Raw genomic sequence first — 27686 nt, 5'->3', positions numbered from 1 at the left:
ACAGACGATACATACATCACAGACGTTATGTATTCCATTACAGAAATAATTCAAATACACATCAATCAAACAACCAAATAAAATGACACGGTATGTAATACATGAAGCAGAACAGACAAATTACAGTTAAAAGGCTGGGTGACAGTTGCAGATGTGTGTAAACAACTATTGTGTGTAAACAAGTCCTTAAAAGTAGTGAGGGGGATCAATTTGTCCATTTTCAAAGTGTTTTGCATCTCTTTCCAACTCCTGGGAGCAGCAAATTGGAAGGAGAATTGACCAACGGTCTTTCGGTCATATTGATGCAGTATTGTCAATGACACTTTGCAGGACGGTAATGATCTTAGTAGTATAGGGGGTGATTTTCCAACTCGGTTGACTGTTTCACTTTGTCTAGAGTTGATTATCATGTCTATCAGTGACATCAGAAACTCTGAGGGTCCTGTCGCCTCGTACTAGCCCATGAAATGTGAGCCTCACTGGACAGTAGATCTACATGTATGCTGTCTTCCATCTGCCTTTTTGTGGCAATAAGATACTGGACATTATCTGAGAGCAAGTTCCTCTGAAAATCATAAATACTACAGAGGAGACATTCTAACTGATGAAATGAAACTGATGCTGCTGAGACTAAGGCTGGGCGAGGTTTTTCTTGAAAAGACCCTTCAGGCTCCATAGCTTCTTACCTATCCATGCCATGCAGCAGGTCAGTCTCGGCGCCTTGTGGCAAACACAGCACCATTCCCAACAGGGGGAGAAACTCCACTCCGAGGAACAATTCGTTGCCATTTCCTGGCTAAATGAGAATTATCATAGTGGTTACACAATTGACCTATCGCAAACTCTGCCCTCTTTTGTTGATCCTCCAATCACAACTGTTGCTTCCCGATGGAAGGGTGGGATTTGAGATAGGTCAATTGGGAGTATAGGAAGAAAAAAAACATTTACATTATCCAGTATCCGACTCAGCACCTTTTCTCTTTTCTCTTACCTTCATGGCGTGTTGTACTTGGTTCTTGATATTCTTTATTATAAAACCCTCTACCCCTGCATGGTGGCTTGTTTTCAACATGCACCTGTGAAAGATCAGTTCAATGAGATGTTACACCGAGTAGATAAAATAGGTTTACTTAGCCTAAACAAATAATAACTAACTTGATGACGTTGAGGTGATTACAAATATGTATTCCAAATGCTGATTCTTATTTTATTTTTTTTATTATGATAATTTGCTCACCTGAAAAACTTGTGCTTTGCTCCAGCATTCAGTTTATCTATGAAGAGCTGAAAAACCTTCAATCCTCTTTCTCGCTGAAAAGAAAATTGGTTCTATTTCATTCTGGCCTCCGCTCAGCGTCAGTCTGCACTGACTTCACTTCGTGCATGTGCACTGAATAAAAAATTCCACAATGTACCTTTACATACCAACATTCGTCTGGCCACACCCCTATCCGCTTACCTTCATAAGCAGGTGTGTGGTCACCTACTCGCCTCCTTCTTCACTTTCACCACAAGGAAGTGCCTTCGGTAGATACCCACACTTGACGAGGTTGTTTAGTTGAAGAAAGTTGGAAAACAAAAGAACAGGAAGATACGTTGACATCATATCTTTATTTTCTCTCTCACTATTTTCGAGAAAATACGGCGATATTGTCTTCGTCACTGGAGTGTCTGGAAGATGATGATCATTCTGACCTCCACCGGCTTTTTCGTATTAGGGGCTCGCGCCGCTGATATACTCCCCAACTGCAGTCCTCCTTGCTGCGGCTGGATGGGTATTGCCCTCCGGTCATACAGCTGGACTGTGGGAGGCACCGGCTGTTGTGAGAAGCCGGTTTGCTTCCGGGTGGGGTGAGTACTGTTTTGCTTGCGAGCACTGGTTGTCTGTTTATGCTATGGGGGTTAGCTGACAATTTTACGAACGCCGACCCCGGACTGGGGTCCTCTGCTCGGCTTCTTAAGCGGCGGACGGAGGATCTTGGTCTGACGCCCATGATGGTCAACCTAGTGGGCCGCGACCGGGACCTGGTGAACCCAGGATTCTCTGGACAAGCGGATGCTTCTCTGTCCCGTGCAGGCCCCATCTTTCACATAAATGTGGAAGTACACCCTAACGAGGAAATGTGGGCATAGGATCTTCATTATCGGGAGTTCCATGCTCAAGTCGGCTGCAGCCCGGATGGGAATTTGTGCCGGCTCCGCTGTATGTCTGGTAAATCACCGTTGAAAACTGTGTTTGACATTTCTTTTTCTCTTCCCTCTTAGGATGGGGAGGGACTTGGACAGCGGCCTGTCTGAAGTGTGGCTTGTTATGTCGTTGTGTACAGTTCAGGTGATAGCTGCTTAGCTGGCGTGCTAGTTGTGGCTTACTGTTGTTAGCCAGTCAGCTGTTAGCTGCGGCGCTAGCTCGTTGTGTTCACTAGGCTAGTAAACGTTAGTTTGTTGCTATCAGTCGGACGGCTGTTAGCTTAATGCTACACTGTTGAAACGTTACTGTGACTATAACATGCCTTTAACACTCTGACTACGACGTCATCTTTGACAGAGGATGTTAGTCGACCCTACGGGTGCCAGTGCCGGCGAGGACTTCGTCAACATGGAGAACGGCAGCTGGGTGGCGTAGCGGACATACCCTTGTCACCAACGCAGGATATGCTGGGTTCAACTCGGTGTCCCGTTAACCATTGTTGCTGTTCTCTCGGCCTGCGTTCAGGGTGAAGGTAGGAGTCCTGACCGGACTTTAAACACTTCTTCTTTTCTTCCCTTCTAAATGTTTTGTAATAACGATGTTTCCAAAACATGTGTTGCTGCAATACATTGAGGATACGACGCGTGTTGTGTGTGAATTGTCTTGTCACTGGTATAGCTTTTCTCTCTGTAGTAAATCGGCGTTGTTTTTTACATGTGTAAAAATGAACTGGTTGATTGTGATGAGAACACGTAACGTTGTACCGTGGGTGAACTCACAACTAAGAGGGTTATTTAACCTGTAAAGCTATGTGTTGTAGCCAATTTAATGATTTTCTGACGTTATGTTATTGTATGAAGGCACCGTGTCACCATGAAAGTGTTGACCAATTAGCTGGCAGTGGGCACAGGAGGCGGGGCTCATGTGCGCTCAGTTGCAGTCTATATGTATGTGTTCACAGGTGTGCAGCGGCAGGGAAATTGGGTAATTATCACAGGGAAGCCACACTATCTTTTTACCGTGCTCGTTTGTTTGTTTTCAGTTATATTGAGTAACTTTTTGAGTTTATTTTGTATGCTTATATTTGTCCACACTGCAAGTAGTAATAAAAACTCTCAACAGTAACCAAGGAGAAGACATCATTTTATTATCAACAAGCATCACGCGTAGGAAAGAGCTTCACCCAGTATTCCCTCACTGGCAGCATTTCTTGTTAGGTTGCCCTTACACAAGTAAAAAGATAGGCTTCTAAACAAGATTGTTTTCGAAGACAGACAGATACGGAAGGAGTCAAGGAACAGCGCCCCTTTCATTGACGTTTCTGCCGATTCAACCACGATATCAACATGCACGCAGCACAACGCGGAACAACACATCAAAGAAGTTACGGTGAGACGGATTCATGAATGAATGGAATAAAGTTGTGGAAGGAGTGGCCTCGCGCAAATGGATAAAGGCAAATCCTACCAAGAATTCTAAATAAAACCTCCGCCTATTGCTTGACATTGTAGACATGAGTAGCGTGGGGAATCAGGAAATTAACGTTGAAATGGAGGCAGCTGTCAATCAAGATGAAACAGACAATGAACTTGGCAAAAGGCTTTCTAAGCCCACATTTAAAGCTTTGGAAACAAAGATCATGTTGTTGCATAAAGAAAGGAACTTTGGACTGAAACAATTGTGTAAAATGGCTAAAGAGTTGGATCAAATGATGTGCTCAAATGAAAATATTTCCGTCATGCAAATTAAGCACGACACACTGTGGAAGTTGGTTGGTGAAACTACACGGGTACATGAATCACTAAAACCTCTATTGCCCGACGATGAAATGTCTAAACAAACAGAATGGTTTCAAGGTCACCTGCACAATGTTAATCAAATCATTGACAAAATGGAGAAATGGGTGTGTGCTAACAGGGAGCAGTGCATGCCCACACAAGTTGATGACAATGGTTACGAATTCAATGGTGTGCCCAATGCAACTGAGGTTGTGGTTGACCCAAAGAACAATGCTGTGTCGAGTACAAATGAGGTTCTGAATAACAACGGTTCAAATAACAATGCTGTGTCATATACAAACGAGGGTCTTGATAATGATGGTTCAAATTTCAACTTTGTGTCAAATGGAAACGAGGAGGTGAATAGTATTGGGCCAGATGACAGTGTTTCCAATACGGGTAAATCAAGGGTGTCACGTGGTAGTTCTACCCGACACTCGATGTCATCAAACATTTCTGCATCCATCTTGGCACAGGCCGAGGTGGCGGCACTCGTGGTATTGGAAATGACTTTAAAGGAAAGTCATGAAATGGAAGCCCAGGAGGCACAAATAAGAGCCCAGGAGGCACAAATAAGAAAAAAAAGACAATTGCTTCAAATACAAAGTCAAATTGCTGCTCAGACAGCTAAGGTGAATGTTCTCAGGAACAGAGGGTCTGACATTGAAAGCAGAGTTACAGATGGAATGAACTCTTATGCGTCAAAAGAAAAGGCTGCTCTCAACCCCTCTGCTGTACAATTCATTCCATCAATGTCAGACTGTCATGTCAACTATCCACCAACAGGAGGCAGCAAACCTGCAAGACCAACTCAATCACACCAAAAGCCATACAAGCAGCTCAGTACTGTAGCCACCCGGCACAAGGAAATCATTTCTCAAGGAACCAAAACAAAACCAAGTGCTCTCACTGCAAGCATGCCACAACGATCTCAACACCTACCCCATGCTGTATATTCACCGCAGCAACCCATTCAAAGCAGTGAGGATCAAGGCAATATCTTCACGATCATGCAGAAGCAAAATGACATTACAGCATTACTTGTGCAACAGCAAGTTTCCTTATCACTACCCCCCAGGGATATACCAATCTTTGATGGAAACCCTTTTGAGTACAACACATTCATTAGAGCCTTTGAACATGGCGTGGAAGGAAAGGCTGCTAACAGTGTGGACTGCTTGTACTACCTGGAGCAGTACACTAGAGGGCAACCTAAAGAGCTGGTAAAGAGCTGTCAACATATGCCATCCGACAGGGGGTATCACAAGGCTAGAACGCTTCTGCATGAACGTTTTGGAAATGAGCAGAAAATAGCCACTGCATATATGGAGAGAGCGTTTGGATGGGTACCTGTAAAATCAGAGGATATCAAGGCCTTACAAGCATTTTCGTTATTTCTACGCATCTGCTGTAATGCCATGGAAGACATCAGCTACATGTCTGAGATGAACATGCCATCAAACCTACGGGCAATAATCATGAAGCTACCTTACAAACTCAGAGACAGATGGAGAAACATTGCTTTTGAATACCAGGAGAGACACCATCGTCAAGCAGGTTTCAGTGAAGTTGTCACCTTCATTGAAAGACAAGTGTCTATTGCATCTGACCCACTGTACGGGGACATTCTAGACACTGTTGTCTCAATGTCAAAGTTAAAGATTGGAAACAAAACTTCACAAGGGCGCCTGCAGGAGAGAGGAAGCAGTTTTGCTACATTTGTGGCACCTGTTGAGTTTTACAATCAAGAGGAGAGAGACAAACCAATAAGAGAATCCTGCCTGCTATGTGAAGAGGGCCACAGTTTGGAAACATGTTCTAAAATGGAGAAGAAGCGGCATGGTGAAAAAATAGACTTTCTAAAAAGAAAGGGCGCTTGCTTTGGATGTCTATATGTCGGGCACATAAGTTCACAGTGCCATAGTAGGCTGTTTTGTAAAATATGTAACCTAAGACATCCTACCATTCTCCATATTCATGAAAGGGAATGGAAAGAACTAAGATCACGACAAGATGACACACGAGATGAAAACAGAATGAGTCAAGTCACCACTCCCAAAACTTGTGGCCACATAGGGGCCGGAGCACAGAATTGCGTCTTGTCTATTGTGCCTGTCAAGATCAAGGCAAAGAAAGGCAACACAGTCTTAGAAACGTATGCATTCTTAGATCCCGGCAGTTCATCCACTTTCTGCTCTGAGCAACTCATGAGGAAGCTCAACGTGACAGGAAGGAGCACTAGATTCTTAATGAAAACGATGAACCAAGAAAACTTCATCAACAGTCACGTCATCTCGGGACTAGAGGTTGCGGCACTAAACAGTGACACCTACATTGAGTTGCCTGATGTGTACACTCAACACAAGATGCCTGTGACTCGCGATAACATCCCGCGACAAAAGGACTTGTATGCTTGGCCATATTTAAACACTGTGGAAATTCCTGCTATTGACGCTGACGTGGAGTTGTTAATTGGAACTAACACTCCAGACGCAATGGAGCCATGGGAGGTGATAAACAGCAGGGGTAAAGGACCTTACGCTGTTAAAACCCTTTTGGGATGGGTTGTCAACGGACCATTGAGAGGAGGCAATGAGAGTGGGATTAGCTGCCCCACAGTCACAGCCAACCGCATCTCCATTTCTCAGAAAGATAAGTCAAAGGAGCGGCTTTCAAAAATGGAACCTGAGGACGAGGACTGGTCTTCTGGGAAAGAGCTGCAGAGAACGGCGAAGAAGGAGAAAATTAAGAAAGTTAAAGAATCAGCCAAGAAGGAAAGGACCCTCAAAGAGAGAGACAAGCTCAAGGAGGAGAAACCTAAGGCTCACAAAGAGGAGAAAAGGTCCAAGGAGAAGTCCTCCTCAAAGGCTGACAGGAAAAGTGAACAGAACGAGGAGAAACATCTGCAGATGGACAAGGAGAAGAACACCAGGGAGGAGAAGGAGAAATCTAAAAATGAAAAGGCACCAAAGGGGGAGCCGAAACATAAAGGTTACGACGTCAACAACCGTTTCCTGAACATGGAAGATACCAAGCTCAGTGCCTCCGATGACCACCACGACAGGTGGGCCTCAGACCCCTTCTTTGATTCCTGCCTCTACGGGACGACAGTTGGGACGGTCCTGTGAAGGAGTACAAGGAATACAAATCCCACAAACGCCGTGTAGCTAAGTTAAGTGATTCTCCAGGCCTCTCTGACTCCCATAGGAAAGACTCAGCACCTGGTCAGGATGAACTGAACCACTTCCCAACAGAAAAAACAAAAGAGAAAGACCATAAAGAGAAGAAGGAGGAAAAAGGGCATATTTGACATGGCTAAAGAGAGGAAAGACTCCCTGGAGAAACACAACAAAGGCAAGAGACTCTGTGGATGCTACACACACACACAAGGAACACAAGGAATGTAAAGACAATGTCAATTGACTCTAATTAGGAAAAGAAAAGGAAACAGGAGCTGTCGGACAAGAGGGATGACAGCGAGGAAAAGACAAAGACAACGGTGGCCAAAGAACAAGATGAACTTTTCATAGGAGACGTTTCCATGGTAGCGGACTCTAATGCGCCTCGTGGATCCTGTCAGACATGGACTTGTGCAGTTTGAATGTCCGGATCAAGTACAACGTCCTGGAGCAAACCATCGCAAAGACCTATCTTCTATTGGACGCTGAATAGACTGAAGCCAATTTTCTATTACTGGGGTTACCAACCCTACTGGATTACATGAACTTTGAACTATCACCAAGATCTGTCTTCTTTTGGAAGCTAATTAGATTAGTATCTGTTTTCCTTCGGACTACATGAACTTTGGACATTACAAATTAAATATCAACGTGGACTACGCACTTGGCTACAATCACTTGCATGCATTGAATTGTTACATGTTTATATAGTATCAATTGGGGGCCGGAGTGTGGTAGCCAATTTAATGATTTTCTGACGTTATGTTATTGTATGAAGGCACCGTGTCACCATGAAAGTGTTGACCAATTAGCTGGCAGTGTTTACAGGTGTGCAGCGGCAGGGAAATTGGGTAATTATCACAGGGAAGCCACACTATCTTTTTACCGTGCTCGTTTGTTTGTTTTCAGTTATATTGAGTCACTTTTTGAGTTTATTTTGTATGCTTATATTTGTCCACACTGCAAGTAGTAATAAAAACTCTCAACAGTAACCAAGGAGAAGACATCATTTTATTATCAACAAGCATCACGCGTAGGAAAGAGCTTCACCCAGTATTCCCTCACTGGCAGCATTTCTTGTTAGGTTGCCCTTACACTATGCTTAGTGACATGTGATTGAGGAATGAATCTTTTTTCTCAGCCTGTGATGACAATGAACAGCATGTTCACACATTAACAGAGGTGCCTGTTCGCCTTGGTCGTATCAAGGGTAAGATAGGAGGGGTGACCCCCTGGTTTCCCTGGGGCTTCCCCCCCCTCCTCTCAGACATGTTTGGTTACAATATATTGTGTCACTGTGTTTGTGGGGATACGATGTAACCCTCAGCTTAATTGCTGGGGTTGTGCTTTCCGCTTGAGAAACAATTTTTTCCTAAAGAAAAGGTCGTTTGGTCACTTATCATGTGTGCTTAGCAAGGTCTGTGGCCATTACATAATCGAGGACTTCTGTCTTCTCTCGTTATGAAAAACGGCGTTCCTCTGTAGTAAGAGTGTACTTTTGCCATTTTTTGTTGTGATGAAGGGTTGTGTGTGTCTTGTGATCTACAACTGGGTTAGGTTTGGCCCACAGAAGCACATGTGTAAGTCTGGATCGGGGCTCTTAAAGGGGCCCTCTCTGTTCTGTGTTTTTCCTTAGTAAAACTCAGGTAGCAGGTTAGCGCATGAGCTATGTGAGGCTGTTAGATGCTTCATGTAGCATGCTATGACTGTGTCATGCTCTACTTGTCATTATATCGTATCATGGGTGAGGGGTCGTAAAGGGGTGAACTGGTAATCCTTGCCTCCCCTTTTCTGATTGGTCAGGGGTTAAAACCACCTGTCCTTCAAGGTTCCTGTCACGTTGCTGTTCGGCACGTTACAGGGTAAGGGGGGGAGGGAGTTTCCTGGTCCCATGCCCTGGAAGATTGGGCATGTGCACCGCGGAAATTCCCCCACCATAGAGTACGTCACTGAGCGCGTCTCTATTGGTAAGACTTCCGTGGGTTGTTCAGGTCCATGTTATGGATCTGTTTCAGGGAGTTGTCAGAGCTCTTCCTCACGAAGCTCCTCCTCAGGGAGAAGTGCCTTCTGTGAGTTCGGACTCTCCTTCCCAGTGAGGGAGCCTCCTCAGAGTTCAGAGCCTCCTCCTCAGATTGTCAAGGTGAGTAGAACTTCAAAAAAGGAGTTCTGCTCTATTGTGTGTGTATTCGATTCAATTAGATTATTGAGTGTGCATTGGTTCAGTGCCTCCTCCTCGGAGAGCTCTAACCCAAGTGTTACATAGCTCAATGTTGCAATATATTCTTTTCAATCTATACAGCTCGTGTGGGAAGTCTCTCTGGGGATTTCCGTCTCCTCCCTGTGGCGAGGGTGGCGGGATGTAAAAATGTAAAAAAAAATTACCCTCCGCTGCGTCACGTGGGATTCATGTCAGTCTGTGTTTCTTTCTTTTTTAAATAAAAAGAGGAAAGAACATGAAGCACGACGGCTCCGTGTCATTCTCCCAGGCGACTTGGAGGAACAATGTCTGGTGTCTTGCTAGACTATCCATTGATGTGTTTGGGTCTCGACGCGTACATAGTGCTGGCTCGGGGTGTTTCTGTTAAGAATCACGCAGGGGGCTAAGTACGCCTTGGTTGCCCGTTATTAAAACAGCGTTTTTATAGGGCAACTGGGATGGAGTTTTGTCTCTTCTGAGCGCCAGTTTACTAGGTTGTCTCGATGAATTCTCGTTCATATCTGGGGGATGTTAACGGAATAGATCAGAACATAGGTAGAGGGGTCTCACGCCCTTGGGGTGGGCCACTGAGCGCGGTACAAATGGGACCATCTGGGTGGCGCCCTCTTTTCATGTTTTAGATCGACACGCATACCTACCCCCTCTCCTGGAGTGGGCATGTTGGCGTGGTTAGGGCACGGGACTGGTTCTGGTCGCGCTGGTCCAGGTCTGTTAACCCGTTGTCCGCCTGGGACGCAGATCTGCTGTTCTGGTACCCTGAGGGACTTGTGCTTTTTTCGGGGGGGAAATGCCGGGTCGGCCCGGGTGTCACAGGGTTAGGCGTTATGGAGACCCTTTGTTGGGTACACGTTGTACCTGGCACTATTATAAGGGGCTGGTTCTCCTTTCTTCGCTCCTCTCTCACGCATGGCGAAGAGGGGGCTGTTGGAGTGGTCTTCTGGACCTCCTCTGGTAACCCTGTGTGCTTCCCGAGCCTTGCCACGGCCTTGCCACAGGGTTGAGTTTGCTCTTGACCCCGTGATTTTGGGGGCAGTAACGAGGGTTGTTCCTTCCGTTCGTTCCCTGGTGGCATGCGGGTTGTGCGTGTGCGTAGTCGTGAGGTCAAGCCACGGTCTGCTCATCCTGTGCGTTGAGTTGCTCGAGTTCCTCTTCGCACGGTCGGATCCGTCTCCCTCCCATCCTCCAATAGGGAGGGTATCCCTCCATTAGGGAGGGTCGGGGGGCTCGGTCCTCCCCGGTCTGATGGTTGTGGGGGGCCTCAGCGGGGTACATTTGTCGAGCTTCTGGCTTCCGCTCAGCTCCTCTTGTGCAGACTGACGCTGAGCGGAGGCCAGAATGAAATAGAACGTAAGGTTATGTATATAACCAAGTTCTATGAATTCTGGTGACGCTCAGCGTCAGGACGCCGCTGCGGCCCTTGATCTCGCCTGGTGGTGAACGTTTGGGAAGGAGGCGAGTAGGTGACCACACACCTGCTTATGAAGGTAAGCGGATAGGGATGTGGCCAGACGAATGTTGGTATGTAAAGGTACATTGTGGAATTTTTTATTCAGTGCACGAAGTGAAGTCAGTGCAGACTGACGCTGAGCGTCACCAGAATTCATAGAACTTGGTTATATACATAACCTTACGTTATGCACAGATAGATGTTTTGACAGCTTAACCAGTATAAAAAGTGTTGTTTCTATAAGTAAATCTTATAAACTCACCAAATGTTGAATTGGACAATCAGTGAGAACTTGGAGCAAGTTCTGTGAATTGGGAGTGGAAAACATGCAGGTTATTATTATTATTATTGTTGTTGTTGTTGTTGTTGTTGTTGTTGTTGTTGTTGTTGTTACTATTACTAAACACATTCAGCGCCAGAGGTCGCTGTGGGCCGTATGGCTGTGTGTGCCAGCGCTTTAATGAATGGGGATACATGCCGGTGTTTGCAGTGCTAAAACCTAAAACTATATTAAATAGTATAGCTATAGATCTAATAATATAGTCGATTGTCATTGAGTTTCTTCCGGTCAAGATGCAAAAAACAGATAATTTTTTCATCCATACATTCCCGTTTTATACCGTGGTGAATATGAGTATAGTTTTAGAGTAAGTCTGTGTAATCCCAGGAAACGCCGCTAAGCAGCGTTTAGTGCATGTCACTAGAAACCGTGCCATTCTTCGCTTGGATCAACAATCTGAAATCAACGCTATATTATCGGTATTATGTTTCATCATGCATGCATGAAAGGGGGGGGGGGTTTCTATGCTTCGATCGTCACCAATGGCAAACGTTGTGGAGTAACGTTACATATCACTACAGGATCACAACGAAGGCATGCTTGGATCAACGCAAGATTGATACCATATAGCACTTACCTTGACTAGGATGTACTGCAAAAAGAATATTCCAATTATCTGATCGCCAAGTATTGATGTCGATCGTGTTGCCAACATAATCCACCAAAGTACATGAATCGGCGGTGCTTTATTATCCCCAATCCATGTGTTATAAACGTTACTACTGCCTGACTAGGAAAACCTGGACTGGACTTTTTAGATCGACGTACAGACTGAGCCAGAGAGATTCCAAGGATGTGCAATACCGTCCGCAAGGTGTTAGGTGGCGGTATTGGACATTTGCGATCTCAGACCCATTCCCAATGATAATATCAGGCTCCCTCCATGGATTATGAATGGAAATAGCGAATAAAAGAAATAACGACCAAAACCCGACTTTCCTCGGGTTTGGCGCTCAAGCGATGGCGAGTTAACCCGACTTATCTCGGGTCTGGCGTCCAATGTGTTAAAATTACGCTGCATTTGGCTACCCTCTAAAAATTACGTGTTGAAATAACACAAGGATGTGTTGCACATTCATATATGTGTTGAAAGATTACACACCATGTGTGAAGGATAAGCTGATATATTAACTTCTTAACACAAATTGGAACACATCCAAATCCAATATATGTTTATTTAAGAACTGCATATTCTGCGTCATTTCAACATATCTTTAAATGTGTAGGAGGCTAATATGACTGTCTCACCTGTGGAACACTGTAGAAGGACCTCAGCTCCAGCAGCTCCACTGGAAGACTGTTGGCCTCCACGCTCTCCAGACTTGTTGCATACAGTGCCTGAGGGACATTATTTCATACATTTACACTTGAGTAAAATTGATTCAGTTGCTGTGGCTTATTTCTTAAATTCATATGTTTGCTAATTCACAGTATTTCATATAGATGAGGCCTTACCAGCCCTTTGAGTAAGCATGATTCATTCTTTCTGTTGCAAAAGAAAAATAGGAGAAGAAAAAGTGACGCATTAATTTAAGAAGTCAGGCATTTTTATATAGGAGCTGTGATCAGTCAATATTGGTCTTGATGACATACCTACTAAGCAAGAGATTGATGTAGTCCATGTTGCACTGCAGGACAAACACTGGGCTGAAACAGCAAAGAACAAATGGGAATTATATAGTACAGTAGGCTCTATCTGGTGTCGATAAACTGTATATAGATTAGCTGTTCCTCCTTTGTGTTAAAAGTTAATTGTCAGCCTAACGATCCATGTATTAAGAGTTTGGCTGCTTGTTTACCTGAATACTGCTGGAAAGCTCTCTATGGCGATGAGATGGACAAAGAGCAAGTACGCCAGACAGGCCCTGGACTCCTGGGACTCTGCGCTGTCCATCAGAGTGCCTCTCTTCAGAGAGTTGAAGAACAGGAGATCTGAGAGGGGCTCCTGGATTGCTAGCAGTGTGACCTGGGATCAGAATGACAGTGGGAAATGAACAACACCAGACAAATGCTTGTATGCATCTTCTCTGAACGCTGGTAAGTTTGTCTACTAGATGCTTTGAGTTTAACTGGTAGACTAATAAAAGCGTCCTCTAAGTGTGTATATAATCCACCACTAGGCGGCACTGTGGCTGGTGCATGGAAACATTAGTTTGACATCCTTTAACCCTTTCACTGCCACACTACAGAAGGTTAACCCTTTACTATCACCACTACCAACGGTTACCGTCGGTAGTGTGATAGTAAAGGGTTAACCTTCTGTAGTGTGGCAGTGAAAGGGTTAACCTGCTGTCGTGTGGCAGTGAAAGGGTTATCCTTCTGTGTATTGTCGCAGTGAAAGGGTTAACCGTTTGGTAGTGCTGCCGTGAAAGGGTTAAACTTCACATACAGGGCAAATAACTAACTTTTCATCCACCAGCCACAGTGGATGAAATGATACTGACATGCTTTTTTGATTGTTTGCCTGCCAATGTGTCTAAAGTAAACATACTAGCTACATTATATATCAGGGTTCGCACAAGGTCCTTGAAGTGCTTAAAATGCTTGATTTTTTGCCAAAAAAAGTCGAGGCCTGGAATTCCTTAACAGCCAGTTTTTTAACAAGGTGTTTAAAAAGTCCTTGAAATTCAAATCAACCATCCACATTGAAAGTTTTGTTCATCCATGATACAATTGTTCTGAATCAATAAATTTAATTTTTTTATTTAAAGTGTAACTAATTGTCGGAAATTGGTTTTAAGCCATAAATATTGGATCTGATAATTTTTTTTTATAGAAAACAACAGTATTTAAAAGTGAATTGTATCCTTTTAAATGCCCTTTTACAATGAAAAATAGTGCTTGGATAAGTACTTGAAAGTCCTTGAATTTCATTTAGCAATGTCTGTGGGAACCCTGTATAATGTACCAGCATTTGGCTAGTGGATTGAGACTACAATGGTGCATTATGACTTTCTGTAGAGAGAAAACTAAAAAAAGGAGCTTGGTCTTTACCAGTATCTCTGTGGCAAAGAGCCACAAGGGGGATTCTCTCGCTTGGTCCAGTTGGGCCTGAAGAAGAGGATCCCTCAAGCTCCCCATGCAGCTGTAGGCAAAGGATAATAATAATAACTAGACAATTCCGCGCGGGGGAAATTGTGAAAGTGTGGGTGACGCCTGTTTTGAACTTTTTCGGATTTTTGATGTTTCCGAGTTTTCGGAAATTTCAGAGTTTTTGCATTTTTCCGGGTTTTCGGGTTTTCGGACTTTTCCGAATTTTAGAACTTTTGCGAATTTTTGATTTTTCCAAGTTTTCGGAATTTTCCGAGTTTTTGGATTTTTCCGAGTTTTCGGGTTTTCGGACTTTTCCGAGTTTTTGAACTTTTTCGGATTTTTGATGTTTCCGAGTTTTCGGAATTTTCCGAGTTTTTGAACTTTTTCGGATTTTTGATGTTTCCGAGTTTTCGGAATTTTCCGAGTTTTGGGATTTTTCCGAGTTTTCGGGTTTTCGGACTTTTCAGAGTTTTTGAACTTTTTCGGATTTTTGATGTTTCCGAGTTTTCGGATTTTTCCGAGTTTTGGGATTTTTGCGAGTTTTCGAATTTTTCGGATTTTTCAGATTTTTCGGATTTTTCCGAGTTTTCGGGTTTTGGGATTTTTCCGAGTTTTTGAACTTTTTCGGTTTTCGGATTTTTCGGATTTTTTGAAAGGGGGTGTGGCCTAAGGGGGCGTGGTCTAAGGATCGGGGGAGTGGTCAACATCGACCAATGAAAGGTGGTCAACATCGACCAATGGCACAATCCGCAAGACTCTACGACAAACCGTTCAAGAGATACACTGAGGGGGTGTGGCCTAAGGGGGCGTGGTCTAAGGATCGGGGGAGTGGTCAACATCGACCAATGAAAGGTGGTCAACATCGACCAATGGCACAATCCCCAAGTCTCTACGACAAACGGTTCAAGAGATACACTGAGGGGGTGTGGCCTAAGGGGGCGTGGTCTAAGGATCGGGGGAGTGGTCAACATCGACCAATGAAAGGTGGTCAACAGGGGGAGTGGTCAACATCGACCAATGAAAGGTGGTCAACATCGACCAATGGCACAATCCGCAAGTCTCTACGACAAACGGTTCAAGAGATACACTGAGGGGGTGTGGCCTAAGGGGGCGTGGTCTAAGGATCGGGGGAGTGGTCAACATCGACCAATGAAAGGTGGTCAACATGGACCAATGAAAAATGAAAGAGGATATCCCTACTGAGTACAATGACACAACCCACAAGACAGAGGGCGCTGTCCAGCAATTCAGTACTGCAACACAGTGATGGCCAATGATGGGTTAAGTGGATGATGTCATTGGCAGGTCAGCTCAGCCATGAGCCCTGAGGCGTGTACCTGTTCCGCAACAGTAAGTGACTTCCGGGGTAGGCCTGATTGGCCCCGACAGGCACGTGACGCGGCAAACTCAGGACGCGCAACGAGGCTGCTGAGAGCTGTCGCGCGGAAATAGGCTGTCTATTGCCATTCTCTAACACAAACTCTAACCTTAACCAGCTCCTTAACAGCGCCTAAACTTAACCGTTCTAACCTTAACCAACTCCGAAACAATGCCTAACCTTAACCTTAACCTTAACCATGCCTAACCTTAACCATAGAAAGAATATTGCCATTCTCTAAGACAAACTCTAACCTTAACCAGCTCCTTAACAGCGCCTAAACTTAACCGTTCTAACCTTAACCAACTCCGAAACAATGCCTAACCTTAACCTTAACCTTAACCATGCCTAACCTTAACCGGCGAAAGAATACACGTTAAAAAAAAATCACTTTAAAAAAAAAAGATTTGATGGGATTCGAACTCACCAACAACGGACCGCAGGATCGCAGGACCGCTGCTCTGCCAGGTGAGCTATAGCGCCGAATGAGAGTCATGGCGTATTTGGACAGTTACGTAATTCCGTAAGCTCTGCCGCTCGGCTCCGCGGAGCGTGCCGCGCGGCAGAGAAAGTTGCGCGTCACGTGCCTGTCGGGGCCAATCAGGCCTACCCCGGAAGTCACTTACTGTTGCGGAACAGTTACACGCAGCCCTGAGCCTCACAGCTGTTAAGCCTGAACCAATCAGCCATGAGCCACACAGGTGAAGCAATCACTATGACTTGCATATTTTCTATCCAATGCATTTCTATGGAGGCAGATGCATGACTGCATTGTCACATTGATTAAAAGAAAACTATAAGAGATGAAGCGTTGTGACTCGCACAAGAGCACTACAATGAGTAGGCGAAGGGTTGTGCGCGAGATTTTGGCATTCGTGCGTTATTGTGGCACTCCTTCGGCGATCGGAACAGAAGGCTAAAAAATTGTGTGAAAAAATTGATTTCTAGAGGGCGATTGCATGGCGGTCAATGGGGAGGAGAACCTTCAAACAAATGGTCGTCAGTTGAGATAGAAATGTCCAATTCCATTTATTTTTCTTTTGTGAGCGGGATGACAGCCGTGTCATCGTTTTGATGTGTTTGTTTTATTTCTACGTCCAAAATTGAGATCACACTCGCAATTCACCCAAGGTAGGGGGAAAAAGATTATTTCAGCTGCTACACTCTAAAATGCAATGCATTCCCAATGGGACCGAAATTTTACCGTTTAAAGTCGATTCGTAGCCAGACGGTGCGGTGAAACTTTTATGAGTTCGGAGACCGCAGTTGCCATAGGCAAGCCGCTCGTTTTGATACCTTTCACGTGTATGGTGCGCGAACGCTTACGTGTTGCAAAGTGTTTGAAACTCTAAATTGCACTGTATTTCCGAAATTTTACCGTTTAAAGTCGATTCGTAGCCAGACGGTGCGGTGAAACTTTACGAGTTCGAATAGCATATCGAGTTGGAGCAAGCCGGTCGTTTTGATACCTTTCACGTGTATGGGGCGCGAACGCTCTGGCACGAGTGTGTTGGCAAAATCGGTGGAATAAAGAATAAAGAATAAAAAGAGTATGGATATGTATAGTGTGGGTTTTTCGGATTTTTCCGAGTTTTCGGGTTTTGGGATTTTTCCGAGTTTTTGAAAGGGGGTGTGGCCTAAGGGGGCGTGGTCTAAGGATCGGGGGAGTGGTCAACATCGACCAATGAAAGGTGGTCAACATCGACCAATGGCACAATCCGCAAGTCTCTACGACAAACCGTTCAAGAGATACACTGAGGGGGTGTGGCCTAAGGGGGCGTGGTCTAAGGATCGGGGGAGTGGTCAACATCGACCAATGAAAGGTGGTCAACATCGACCAATGGCACAATCCCCAAGTCTCTACGACAAACGGTTCAAGAGATACACTGAGGGGGTGTGGCCTAAGGGGGCGTGGTCTAAGGATCGGGGGAGTGGTCAACATCGACCAATGAAAGGTGGTCAACAGGGGGAGTGGTCAACATCGACCAATGAAAGGTGGTCAACATCGACCAATGGCACAATCCGCAAGTCTCTACGACAAACGGTTCAAGAGATACACTGAGGGGGTGTGGCCTAAGGGGGCGTGGTCTAAGGATCGGGGGAGTGGTCAACATCGACCAATGAAAGGTGGTCAACATGGACCAATGAAAAATGAAAGAGGATATCCCTACTGAGTACAATGACACAACCCACAAGACAGAGGGCGCTGTCCAGCAATTCAGTACTGCAACACAGTGATGGCCAATGATGGGTTAAGTGGATGATGTCATTGGCAGGTCAGCTCAGCCATGAGCCCTGAGCCTCACAGCTGTTAAGCCTGAACCAATCAGCCATGAGCCACACAGGTGAAGCAATCACTATGACTTGCATATTTTCTATCCAATGCATTTCTATGGAGGCAGATGCATGACTGCATTGTCACATTGATTAAAAGAAAACTATAAGAGATGAAGCGTTGTGACTCGCACAAGAGCACTACAATGAGTAGGCGAAGGGTTGTGCGCGAGATTTTGGCATTCGTGCGTTATTGTGGCACTCCTTCGGCGATCGGAACAGAAGGCTAAAAAATTGTGTGAAAAAATTGATTTCTAGAGGGCGATTGCATGGCGGTCAATGGGGAGGAGAACCTTCAAACAAATGGTCGTCAGTTGAGATAGAAATGTCCAATTCCATTTATTTTTCTTTTGTGAGCGGGATGACAGCCGTGTCATCGTTTTGATGTGTTTGTTTTATTTCTACGTCCAAAATTGAGATCACACTCGCAATTCACCCAAGGTAGGGGGAAAAAGATTATTTCAGCTGCTACACTCTAAAATGCAATGCATTCCCAATGGGACCGAAATTTTACCGTTTAAAGTCGATTCGTAGCCAGACGGTGCGGTGAAACTTTTACGAGTTCGGAGACCGCAGTTGCCATAGGCAAGCCGCTCGTTTTGATACCTTTCACGTGTATGGTGCGCGAACGCTTACGTGTTGCAAAGTGTTTGAAACTCTAAATTGCACTGTATTTCCGAAATGTTACCGTTTAAAGTCGATTCGTAGCCAGACGGTGCGGTGAAACTTTACGAGTTCGAATAGCATATCGAGTTGGAGCAAGCCGGTCGTTTTGATACCTTTCACGTGTATGGGGCGCGAACGCTCTGGCACGAGTGTGTTGGCAAAATCGGTGGAATAAAGAATAAAGAATAAAAAGAGTATGGATATGTATAGTGTGGGTTGCAACCTGGCTTCGCCAGGTCACCCACACTAATAATAATAATAATAATAATAATAATAATAATAATAATAATAATAATAATAATAATAATAATAATAATAATAATAATAATAATAATAATAATAATAATAATAATAATAATAATAATAATAATAATAATAATAATAATAATAATAATAATAATAATAATAATAATAATAATAATAATAATAAAATAATAATAATAATAATAATAATAATAATAATAATAATAATACACTTTATTTGTATAGCACCTTTCATACAGAAACTGCAGTTCAAAGTGCTTCACAACAGAAAAAAGACAGGAAAATGAGCACATAAAGTGCAGACATATAAAATCACAGTTTTTCACATTAAGATCTAACATCCCAACAGGCCACCTCGTTTATAGTTTGATTCAGTTTAAAAAATAGACAATAATAAAAAGAGTAAGATAGAATAGACAGAGTAAAATAGTGCAATAAGTAGTAGAATAGAATAGACATGAAATGAGACATGTAAAATCAGTTTTTTTTTTACAGTGCAATAAAAAGTTCTGGATTACTGTTTTAACAGTTTAAAGTCGTCTTTACCTTCTCTGTTTGGTATCCACAGTTTAAAACATGACAGTCTTCCCTCCTGTTTGATACCCACTTTGACCCTTCGAACCTCCCGCTCAGGGCAAACCTCCCTCTCAGGGCGCAGTTCCCTCTCTCAGGGCCCAGTTCTAGGCCTGGGTCCTACACAGTTTTAAAGCCTGACAGTCTTTCTAGTTTGATACCCACACAGTTTAATACCTGACAGTCTTTCTAGTTTGATACCCACACAGTTTAATACCTGACAGTCTTTCTAGTTTGATAGCCACACAGTTTAATACCTGACAGCCTTGAATCTGTAATGAAAAGGATGAGACCACTAAGTGTTGTCAAAAAGCCACTATGACAGTTCGCTTAACGTCGTTACCCTCTTAGTCATTCAGTGTGTTAGAGTCTATTTGACCTAGACGTCTTCAGTCAAGTAGTAGTAGTGATCATGATTGTTTATGGCTAATGAATTATGAGTCATTAGTGGGAAAACAATAAACACATCTCTGGCGTGATGAAAATATTTACAACATGCCTTATTATGGTAAACACTAGATTTAAAGAGGACCTTCTGCATAATTGTATTCATTTGTAGAGGACAACAAGACATTTGACTACTAATCGATTAGTTGAAAAAACCCATTGACTATTAGTCGACTAATGATTTATTTACTCAAGGACAGCCCTACTGTAACAATACACCCTCAGTGGGTGACTTTCAATAGCCCATGGTGTTCTGTGGTCATACAGTATATATGCCTTGTGTTCATCTGTCTGGATAATCAATTATTTGTCCTCAACTAACCTTTCTTACTGTCTATACCACTGTGTACTATAATGCTACTATGTCTATACTACTATGCCCTCCAAGTGAAGCACTCAGATTTGGCACTGCTAGATGAACAATACCACTTACCCTTGACCGCTAGAGGTGTACCCTCTTGCTGGCTTGTTGTACACAATGTGTCGCTTTTAAGGCTGAGACCACTTATCGATTTATTGATACTTATCCATAACTGCGTGAAATCGATAAGTGGCATTAAAACATCCCCATTTCATGTCAATTCAGTTGAATTGCAACTCTGCACATTCAATATGCAGTGCACTCCTCCATCACATCCAGAGACCACCGACTATAAAATGAGAAGGATCACTGTGGTAGTTTTGAATGGGGAAATCTGTAACACTAAAGATGGCGGCAACGACAAAGAATTGCTGCAAAATAAACATAAATTAGTTGTTTAAATAATAATAATAAAAACAATGCTTTATATATATATTAAAAATAATAATAATTTAAAATATCGATATTTATCGAAAATTTGGTCCCGATTTATCGATTCTTCCAAATGGCATATCGTCTCAGCCTTAGTCGCTTTGGATAAAAGCATTGGCTAAATGACTAAATGTCAATGTGTGAACGTGAACCCACATCACAACATACAGACACCTACAACTTAAGAAGCTCAGTCTTCAACGCGTCGTCTCCAGTCAGGGCGACACCGTCTCCGCCATCTTTCCTCTTGACTTCCTCCACGAAGGGACCCACGAACCCGGCCAGGGCAGTGCAGCAGAGACACAGGCCGTGTTTATCAGCTACCTCCTGCTCCAGAGTGTAAGGCACGGGTAGCCGGGACACCTGTTTCTGCAGGGCAGATAGAGCCAGGCCCAAAGAGGCTGCCTTGTCCTCTCCCAGCCGAAGTAGCACTTTGTGGAGACAGACAGTTTACATTACTCGACAGCAGGGGGAGCCAAACACCATTCTTTAAGCGTTACATGCATTGCATTACTGGAGTACATTTGGACACTGTTGAAAGGGGATTGATTGATTGATTGATTGATTGAAACTTTATTAACAGATTGCAGAATGGGTACAATACAGTACAGCTCAATACACAAAATTTTTAAGGGGATGCAGACCAGAGAAAGACTTTTGTCTTGTTTACATCAGGGTCCCCCATTTTCAATTCATCAGGACATATATGACATACATGACATACAGATAGACAGTACTGCTACATCTATACATTGTGTTAAAGAGTGTGTTAAAGGGGGGGATAGTGTGTGTGTGTGTGTGTGTGTGTGTGTGTGTGTGTGTGTGTGTGTGTGTGTGTGTGTGTGTGTGTGTGTGTGTGTGTGTGTACATGTGTGTGTTTTAACATATTTAGTGATCTAGCCTCCCTAATGTCCATAGGTAGGGTGTGCCATAGCTTTGGTGCATCATTTGCAAAGCCTGCATCACAGATTTTCTTTTGGCTGTGGTTTGGAACCTTCAATAAACCAGTAGTAGATGATCATAATGTTCTTGGGGGCACCTAGTTGACAAGATAATTGGCAATGTCGCTTGGTCCTGTTCCATTTAGTGCTTTGTATAGAATTTACCAGGATGTGTGAGTATGTGATAATGTCATACCTACAGTACTACCTATACAAGTACAATTGTATTACCTGTTTGAAGGTGTGGAACAAGGGTTGTGATGGTGTCAGAAATGGCATTTGGATCAATGTCCTCTATTAGTTCAAGCAAACCACCGAACAGCTCCATGGGGTTGCAGGTCTAGACATCAGGATAGAAACATAGCCTTTATATCAATCACATGTATTGTATATTGTACATGGGGCTAATTGTCAACAAAAGTGAGATGACTGTGCTCCCTTACCTTGGTCAGGTGTGTAATGGCAGTCTGACAGTGATAGGGATTGTTACCCTTCCTAACCACTTCAATGGCAAGGGGTGCCAAGAGACCACAGCCCATTGACCTCACAATTTTCTGAGAGAGAGAGAGAGAGAGAGAGAGAGAGAGAGAGAGAGAGAGAGAGAGAGAGAGAGAGAGAGAACATGCATTGCTCTCATTTGTGTAATGGTAGTTTGTAAGTGTGTATATAAATCCTCAGATCACTTACTGTCTTCTCCAGAGTAAGACTAGAAGAGATCAGTTCCGTTCTGCACGTTAGCCTAGCTTAGCACAATGAATGGAAGCGGATGTGTAGTGGCTAGCCTAGATGTTGGCCAACGGGGAAAAAAAACTCTCCCACAGTTTTAGCTAGACTAGCCGCTACGCATCCGCTTCCATTCATTGTGCTAAGCTAGGCTAGTTCGCAGCTGGATAGCTTTCTACTGAACGCACAGAGAGGACACTGGTCTCTGTGGCACACTTTGTCTGACTCTGGAAAAGACTAAATGCATTTCCCATAATGTTGTCATCTTCCTTTAAACCTGCAGCCTTGACTACACTGATTGTACTGCATGTTCAGGTTTATCATATTAGATTAGATCATTCTTTATTTTCTGTTGGTACAGAATTTATAAACAATACTGCATTTCAAAAAAGTAAACACAAGACAACCATGTTACAGAATACAGAATTTCCCTCGGGATCAATAAAGTACTTATATTCTATTCTATTCTAAACAGACATACAGACATGACAACAGAGAAACAATGTAAATAACCACATTCAAGGTTATTCCATATTGCACAGCCCTTGTATATTTTCTTGTCTAAATTGTGACCATATTTCTATCCTTGTTAAGTAGGCATATTGGATGTGGCACAAATTCGGTTTTGAATCTTTTCAGTTTCCACTTGGGGGACGTGAAGAGCCTATTTGAGGGTAGCAGCTCGTAATCTGTGTGCAATACATGTGAGGGAGCTCCTCTGATCTTATGGGCCATTCTCAACATATTTGTAGTGTAGCTGTCCAGAAATGTTTGGTTGATGGGTTTGCTGATTATTGAATACAAGTTGTATTATAAATAAAATATTGTTAGATTTTCAACATTCTTACCTAAAAAGTGGTTCTATGATTAAGCACCATTAATCCTCTATTACCAGTTCATGTAATTGAAAAAAGTATAGTGTTGACCAGGATAGGAAATTAACAGGGACTTGTGGCAAAAAATTGCCCTGAGATGATAGATAGAGGATGATAAATCAAGTTGAGATGCCACTGTCTTCTCATTTGATAGTCAATCGTTTGCAACCCATGGATACTGTTCTTTAGCTCCTGAAAGAGGTAAGAAAAATAGAAATTGACACATGCTCCTGAAAGCAGGAGCAGCACGGGGGTGGAGAGCATGGGGAGGTGGGACGACCAAGGGCACTTAGAGAGGAGCTCTGTATCAAAGCAGGTTATCATTGGAGCGAGAAATCTGACTACTATATCTGCCAGTTTCCTCCCCCACACCTCTGGGTCAAAGGGCCACGTAGCACACAGTAGCGGCTGAGTGGTGATGTTCAGCATTAGTCGGGGCAACAACAGGCAAGTGTCCGCTCCAGTAGATTGGAGGTTGTTGTCACCTAGGAGACGGACATAATGTGCATCTTCACTGTTATTCTGTCTCGCCTTTGGGACTGTTAACACTTTCAGCGCCACGCCTGGTTTTCCGTTTTACCGCTTGAATGCCACCATCGGCGCCAATGTTAACGTTAATATCGCCTAATCTATGTTTTAAATTATGGCTATGTGTCTAATCTGCCCATCGCATTATCAAAGACTATTTTCCAGTCAGTGCTGTGAAGGCAGATTGTTTTTTTATCGCGTCGTTGCCGTTTCAGAGCAGTTAGAAAAGCCCCCGTTTTGATATAAAAAACAGCTCATTCTGGAGCATTCTATGAAAATCGTCTTTTAGTGGAATATTCCACAACGTTGATATTCGTCTGCCTTTTTATGAATCGTTTTCAAATAAACGCTAGATGATCAATATTATACGTGCACGCACGCACATTACGGCCGCGCACTGATAATCGCTCCGTTGATTTCCTCACAGACTTTTACAGTGAAACCGAAAGAAGACATTTCACAAAACAGCTTATAACTTCATCAAACTTACTCTGATTATCCTACCACTGATAACATAGAGTCCTTACCTGACATCAGATGGTATCCAACTGGTATATTCCAATTCCTGATCACCATTCGAAAAAATCGATACGTGTATGGATCCAACGCGATACAGTAGAACTCCATGATCCGCGGGGATCTGAGGCTCCAGAATGAACTCTAGTAACCCCGGCTGGATCAGTGAACTGGAAAATGTGGAGTACCGGATTTTTTCCCCCATTCATTTTCATTGAGTCCATTCCAAAATCACTTATGTCATCTGGGAGACGACAGGGGGCGCTTTTTTCCACAGTGATCGCCGGCGCCCCTCGGCTATACTCGGGTAGGCTCGGGTGATGCAATAATTTTTCAGATCGCAAAAAAATAATAATAATAATAATTCCGAGAAATCTCGTGAGTGGCATGCAACCACCTATAAAAAAACCAGAGAAATCTCGTGAGTGGCACTGAAAGTGTTAACGGATCAACACTGTCAATTTCCTGGTTCTTCGTTTTGTATTCGTGGGGTTGACTGACTTGTCCCCCATCATGCGCCCTTTCATTTCTGAGGTGCAGGTGAACTCTTTGTGTTTGCGATCATTTTGAGCTTCTGATAGCTGCAGTGTTGAATGAATGAAAACTTTATTTAACAGATTGCAGAATGGGTACAATACAGTACGGCTCAATACACACAATTGTTAAGGGGATGCAGACCTGAGAAAGACGTTTGTCTTGTTTCCATCAGGGTCCCCCATTTTCAATTCATATAGACATTTATGACATACACAACATACATGACATTTATGGCATCGGGACACGTCTATATTTATCATAGCCGAAGACATATAGGTATTTAGTACTGATACATTTATGACATAAACGGTATTCAAATATACAGTACTGTTACCCCTAGATCCTGACAGAGTATATACATATGATGGGGAGGGGACTGTACATTAGGAGGGGGTGGGTGGGTGGGAGAGAAATATACATACGGCGGGGAGGGAATATATACATGCGGTGGGGAGGAGACTGTCTATTAGGAGGTGGTGGGGGTTTTGGGAATTTACGGTGGCCAGTTTCGAATTGCAGCCTCCCGTAGGTGCTCTTTAAGAGCGGTTTTGAATGTGGGTAGGGATTCACATTCCTTTACAGCTTTGGGTAGGGCGTTCCACATTGATGTGGCATAATTGCGAAACGTGTTTAGTCCCTTGTTTGAGCCGAATCTGGGTTTAACATGATTTGTTGAGCTTCCTCTGGTGTAGTGGTTGTGGTATTCACTGACCTTTGGGAAGTATTTTGACATGTACATGGGTACCTTAGTCGTATAGTGTATCTTGTAGACCAGGCCCATTGCAAGTTGCTGTACTCTGTTGTCTACTCTAAGCCATCCTAGGTTGTCAAAGTGGGCAGGGGTGAGGTGGGTTCTGGGGTTCAGGTCAAGTAGTAGTCTGACCAGTTTGTTTTGTGATGTTTGTAATTTTGTTTTAAGCGCCTTTGAGGTGCTTTGGTACCATGAGGTGCACGCATAGTCGTAGTACCCTTGAATGCGTGCTCCTGAGTCTTCAGGGTATTCTTGTTTACCAGAGAGGAGATCCGGTACAAGAATCTAGTTCGTTGGTTGACTTTTTTTATTACATTGGATGCCATTTTGTCACAGGAAAGATTTGCCTCTAGGATGGAACCCAGGTAGGTAATTTCGTCTTTCCTTGTGACAATATTGTCACCCACTGTAACTGAGAAGCCGTCGGTCTTGCTGAGTTTGTTATTTGAACCGAAGAGAATGGACTGGGAGTTCAGTTACCTGGTTTTTGTCATCCTGAACATATCTCAGCAGTGTTACGCTGTCACCCATAGCCAGACAGGTGCATCCCAAGTCCCTGAAGCACTCGTAGTCCTCTGACTTGTAGCCGCCCTCTGGAGTGTCTCTCTAGATGGAGAGGGATATCAAATGACACAATGATTTCATTTACAGTTTTGAGGCACAGCATACATTTTATTTGATCATCGCACAGTCTCAACATTTCTGTTTAATTAATTATAATGGGAAAAAATAACCTTTCCACATTTTCTCTTTATGATAATATGGTTACCATGACTTCTCTAGATAAGTTTGAAGCTGAAATGCCAGACCCATAGGCCTACATCTATTTTGGTAATAAAATAAATACAGAGTGTCTATTTGCACCCGGATGAGAATAGTCACATGGCAGCTATTCGGTTATTTACACCCACTCTCCTATGCAGAGAGTTGGATGACATTTTGGAGGCTCGATCCTCAGTAGGGGAAATTCAAAGTTAAAACATTTTGATGTAATATTTATTTGTAATATGTTTTCTAAAAATTTTTTTTTTTAAATCTAACCCTAACTAACCTTACTGTCATGCACTTGTCCTAATAAACTAACCTACACTTTGATGAACATTGTTACTCAGCTGATAGAGTTGTGCCCTTCCTGATGACTTGTCGTACAGAACTTGTAAGTCGCTTTGGATAAAAGTGTCAGCTAAATGACTAAATGTAAATGTACACATTGTACCTTTTTTTTTATACGTAATACGTACATATATTACTTATGCCTCTATCTTTCCCCAGCCCTTTATTAATAAACGCCTGGGTTCTCATGTAGCTGTGACTCACCTGAATGTAAATAGCTTTATTACATTTAGATGTTATTGTATCTTTATTAATAATCATCACCCAGGTATAAATGGCTACAGTGCATAAGATAAGATGTACATTTATTTATCACCCATAGGGGAAATTCAATTAGATGCAGCAGCACAAGGGAAGTTAATACCAAAGAAAGAACAAGATCAAATAAGAATAATAGATACAATAAAATAGATCTGTGTGTATATACATGTGCAATATCTGTGTGTATATACTATATGTATAAGCCCAACAAGCTGTGGCTCATACAGTGTAATGTGTGCCCGAGTGCAAATAGCATTGTTGGCTACGGACACCTGGGTGCTAATAGCATCTGCCTAAAGGATAATGAGCTGAAAAAGGGTTACTACTTTCTAAGCAAAATCTTAAGATGTCAATGTCAGTAATATTTCACATTCAGCCTTTCTATCTCCTTTAAGACTGATGCTTTCTTTTCTTGTGCTAAACATGGTCTTTCTCTGATAATGCCGTGTGAATCTGGCTATTTTCCATGGGACTTACCCATCTCTTGATTACATCATGTAGCTGTTCCTCGGACATCACTAGTGTCATCTCCGACCTTAAAGGTAATCCTTGGGTTATTAAAGAATTTCGATAATTACACTTGGGGAAAAAAATAATACAGTGTCCTATGTTGCAGCCAGAGGAACCAATACCAGCCGTAGTAACTAGCTTGGTAACAGTCTCGAGGGAGAGAGGAGGCCTGTGAGGAACCCTCACATAAACCTCTTATCTTCCACTGTGCTTGAGATGTAATAGGATTAAACCAGAACACGTCTATAATGCTGAGACAACACCGAACTGTCTGGAAGGCTCTAGATACTGTT

General features: G+C 43.2%; 1 protein-coding gene across 1 annotated transcript in view; it reads right to left on the bottom strand.

The window, feature by feature from the left end:
- Window positions 1-27411, bottom strand: part of LOC311223612 (glomulin-like) — a gene marked incomplete at its 5' end in the record, with an annotated part of 29521 nt that extends 2110 nt beyond the window's left edge. Inside the window, 13 exons of the mRNA XM_084308387.1 lie at window positions 687-796; window positions 992-1076; window positions 1238-1311; window positions 11073-11114; window positions 12399-12488; window positions 12606-12636; window positions 12744-12797; window positions 12950-13116; window positions 14145-14235; window positions 20817-21069; window positions 21811-21919; window positions 25990-26115; window positions 27361-27411. Coding sequence (XP_084164513.1) covers window positions 687-796; window positions 992-1076; window positions 1238-1311; window positions 11073-11114; window positions 12399-12488; window positions 12606-12636; window positions 12744-12797; window positions 12950-13116; window positions 14145-14235; window positions 20817-21069; window positions 21811-21919; window positions 25990-26115; window positions 27361-27411 — 1283 coding nt within the window. The remainder of the gene's footprint in view (window positions 1-686; window positions 797-991; window positions 1077-1237; window positions 1312-11072; window positions 11115-12398; window positions 12489-12605; window positions 12637-12743; window positions 12798-12949; window positions 13117-14144; window positions 14236-20816; window positions 21070-21810; window positions 21920-25989; window positions 26116-27360) is intronic.
- Between the last annotated feature and the right edge of the window lie 275 nt (window positions 27412-27686).

This window comes from Notolepis coatsorum (assembly GCF_963971535.1).
Source record: "Notolepis coatsorum genome assembly, chromosome: 2".
Lineage (NCBI taxonomy): Eukaryota > Metazoa > Chordata > Actinopteri > Aulopiformes > Paralepididae > Notolepis > Notolepis coatsorum.
Note: the sequence above shows the minus strand (reverse complement) of the source record. Positions and strands in the feature narration are given on the sequence as shown.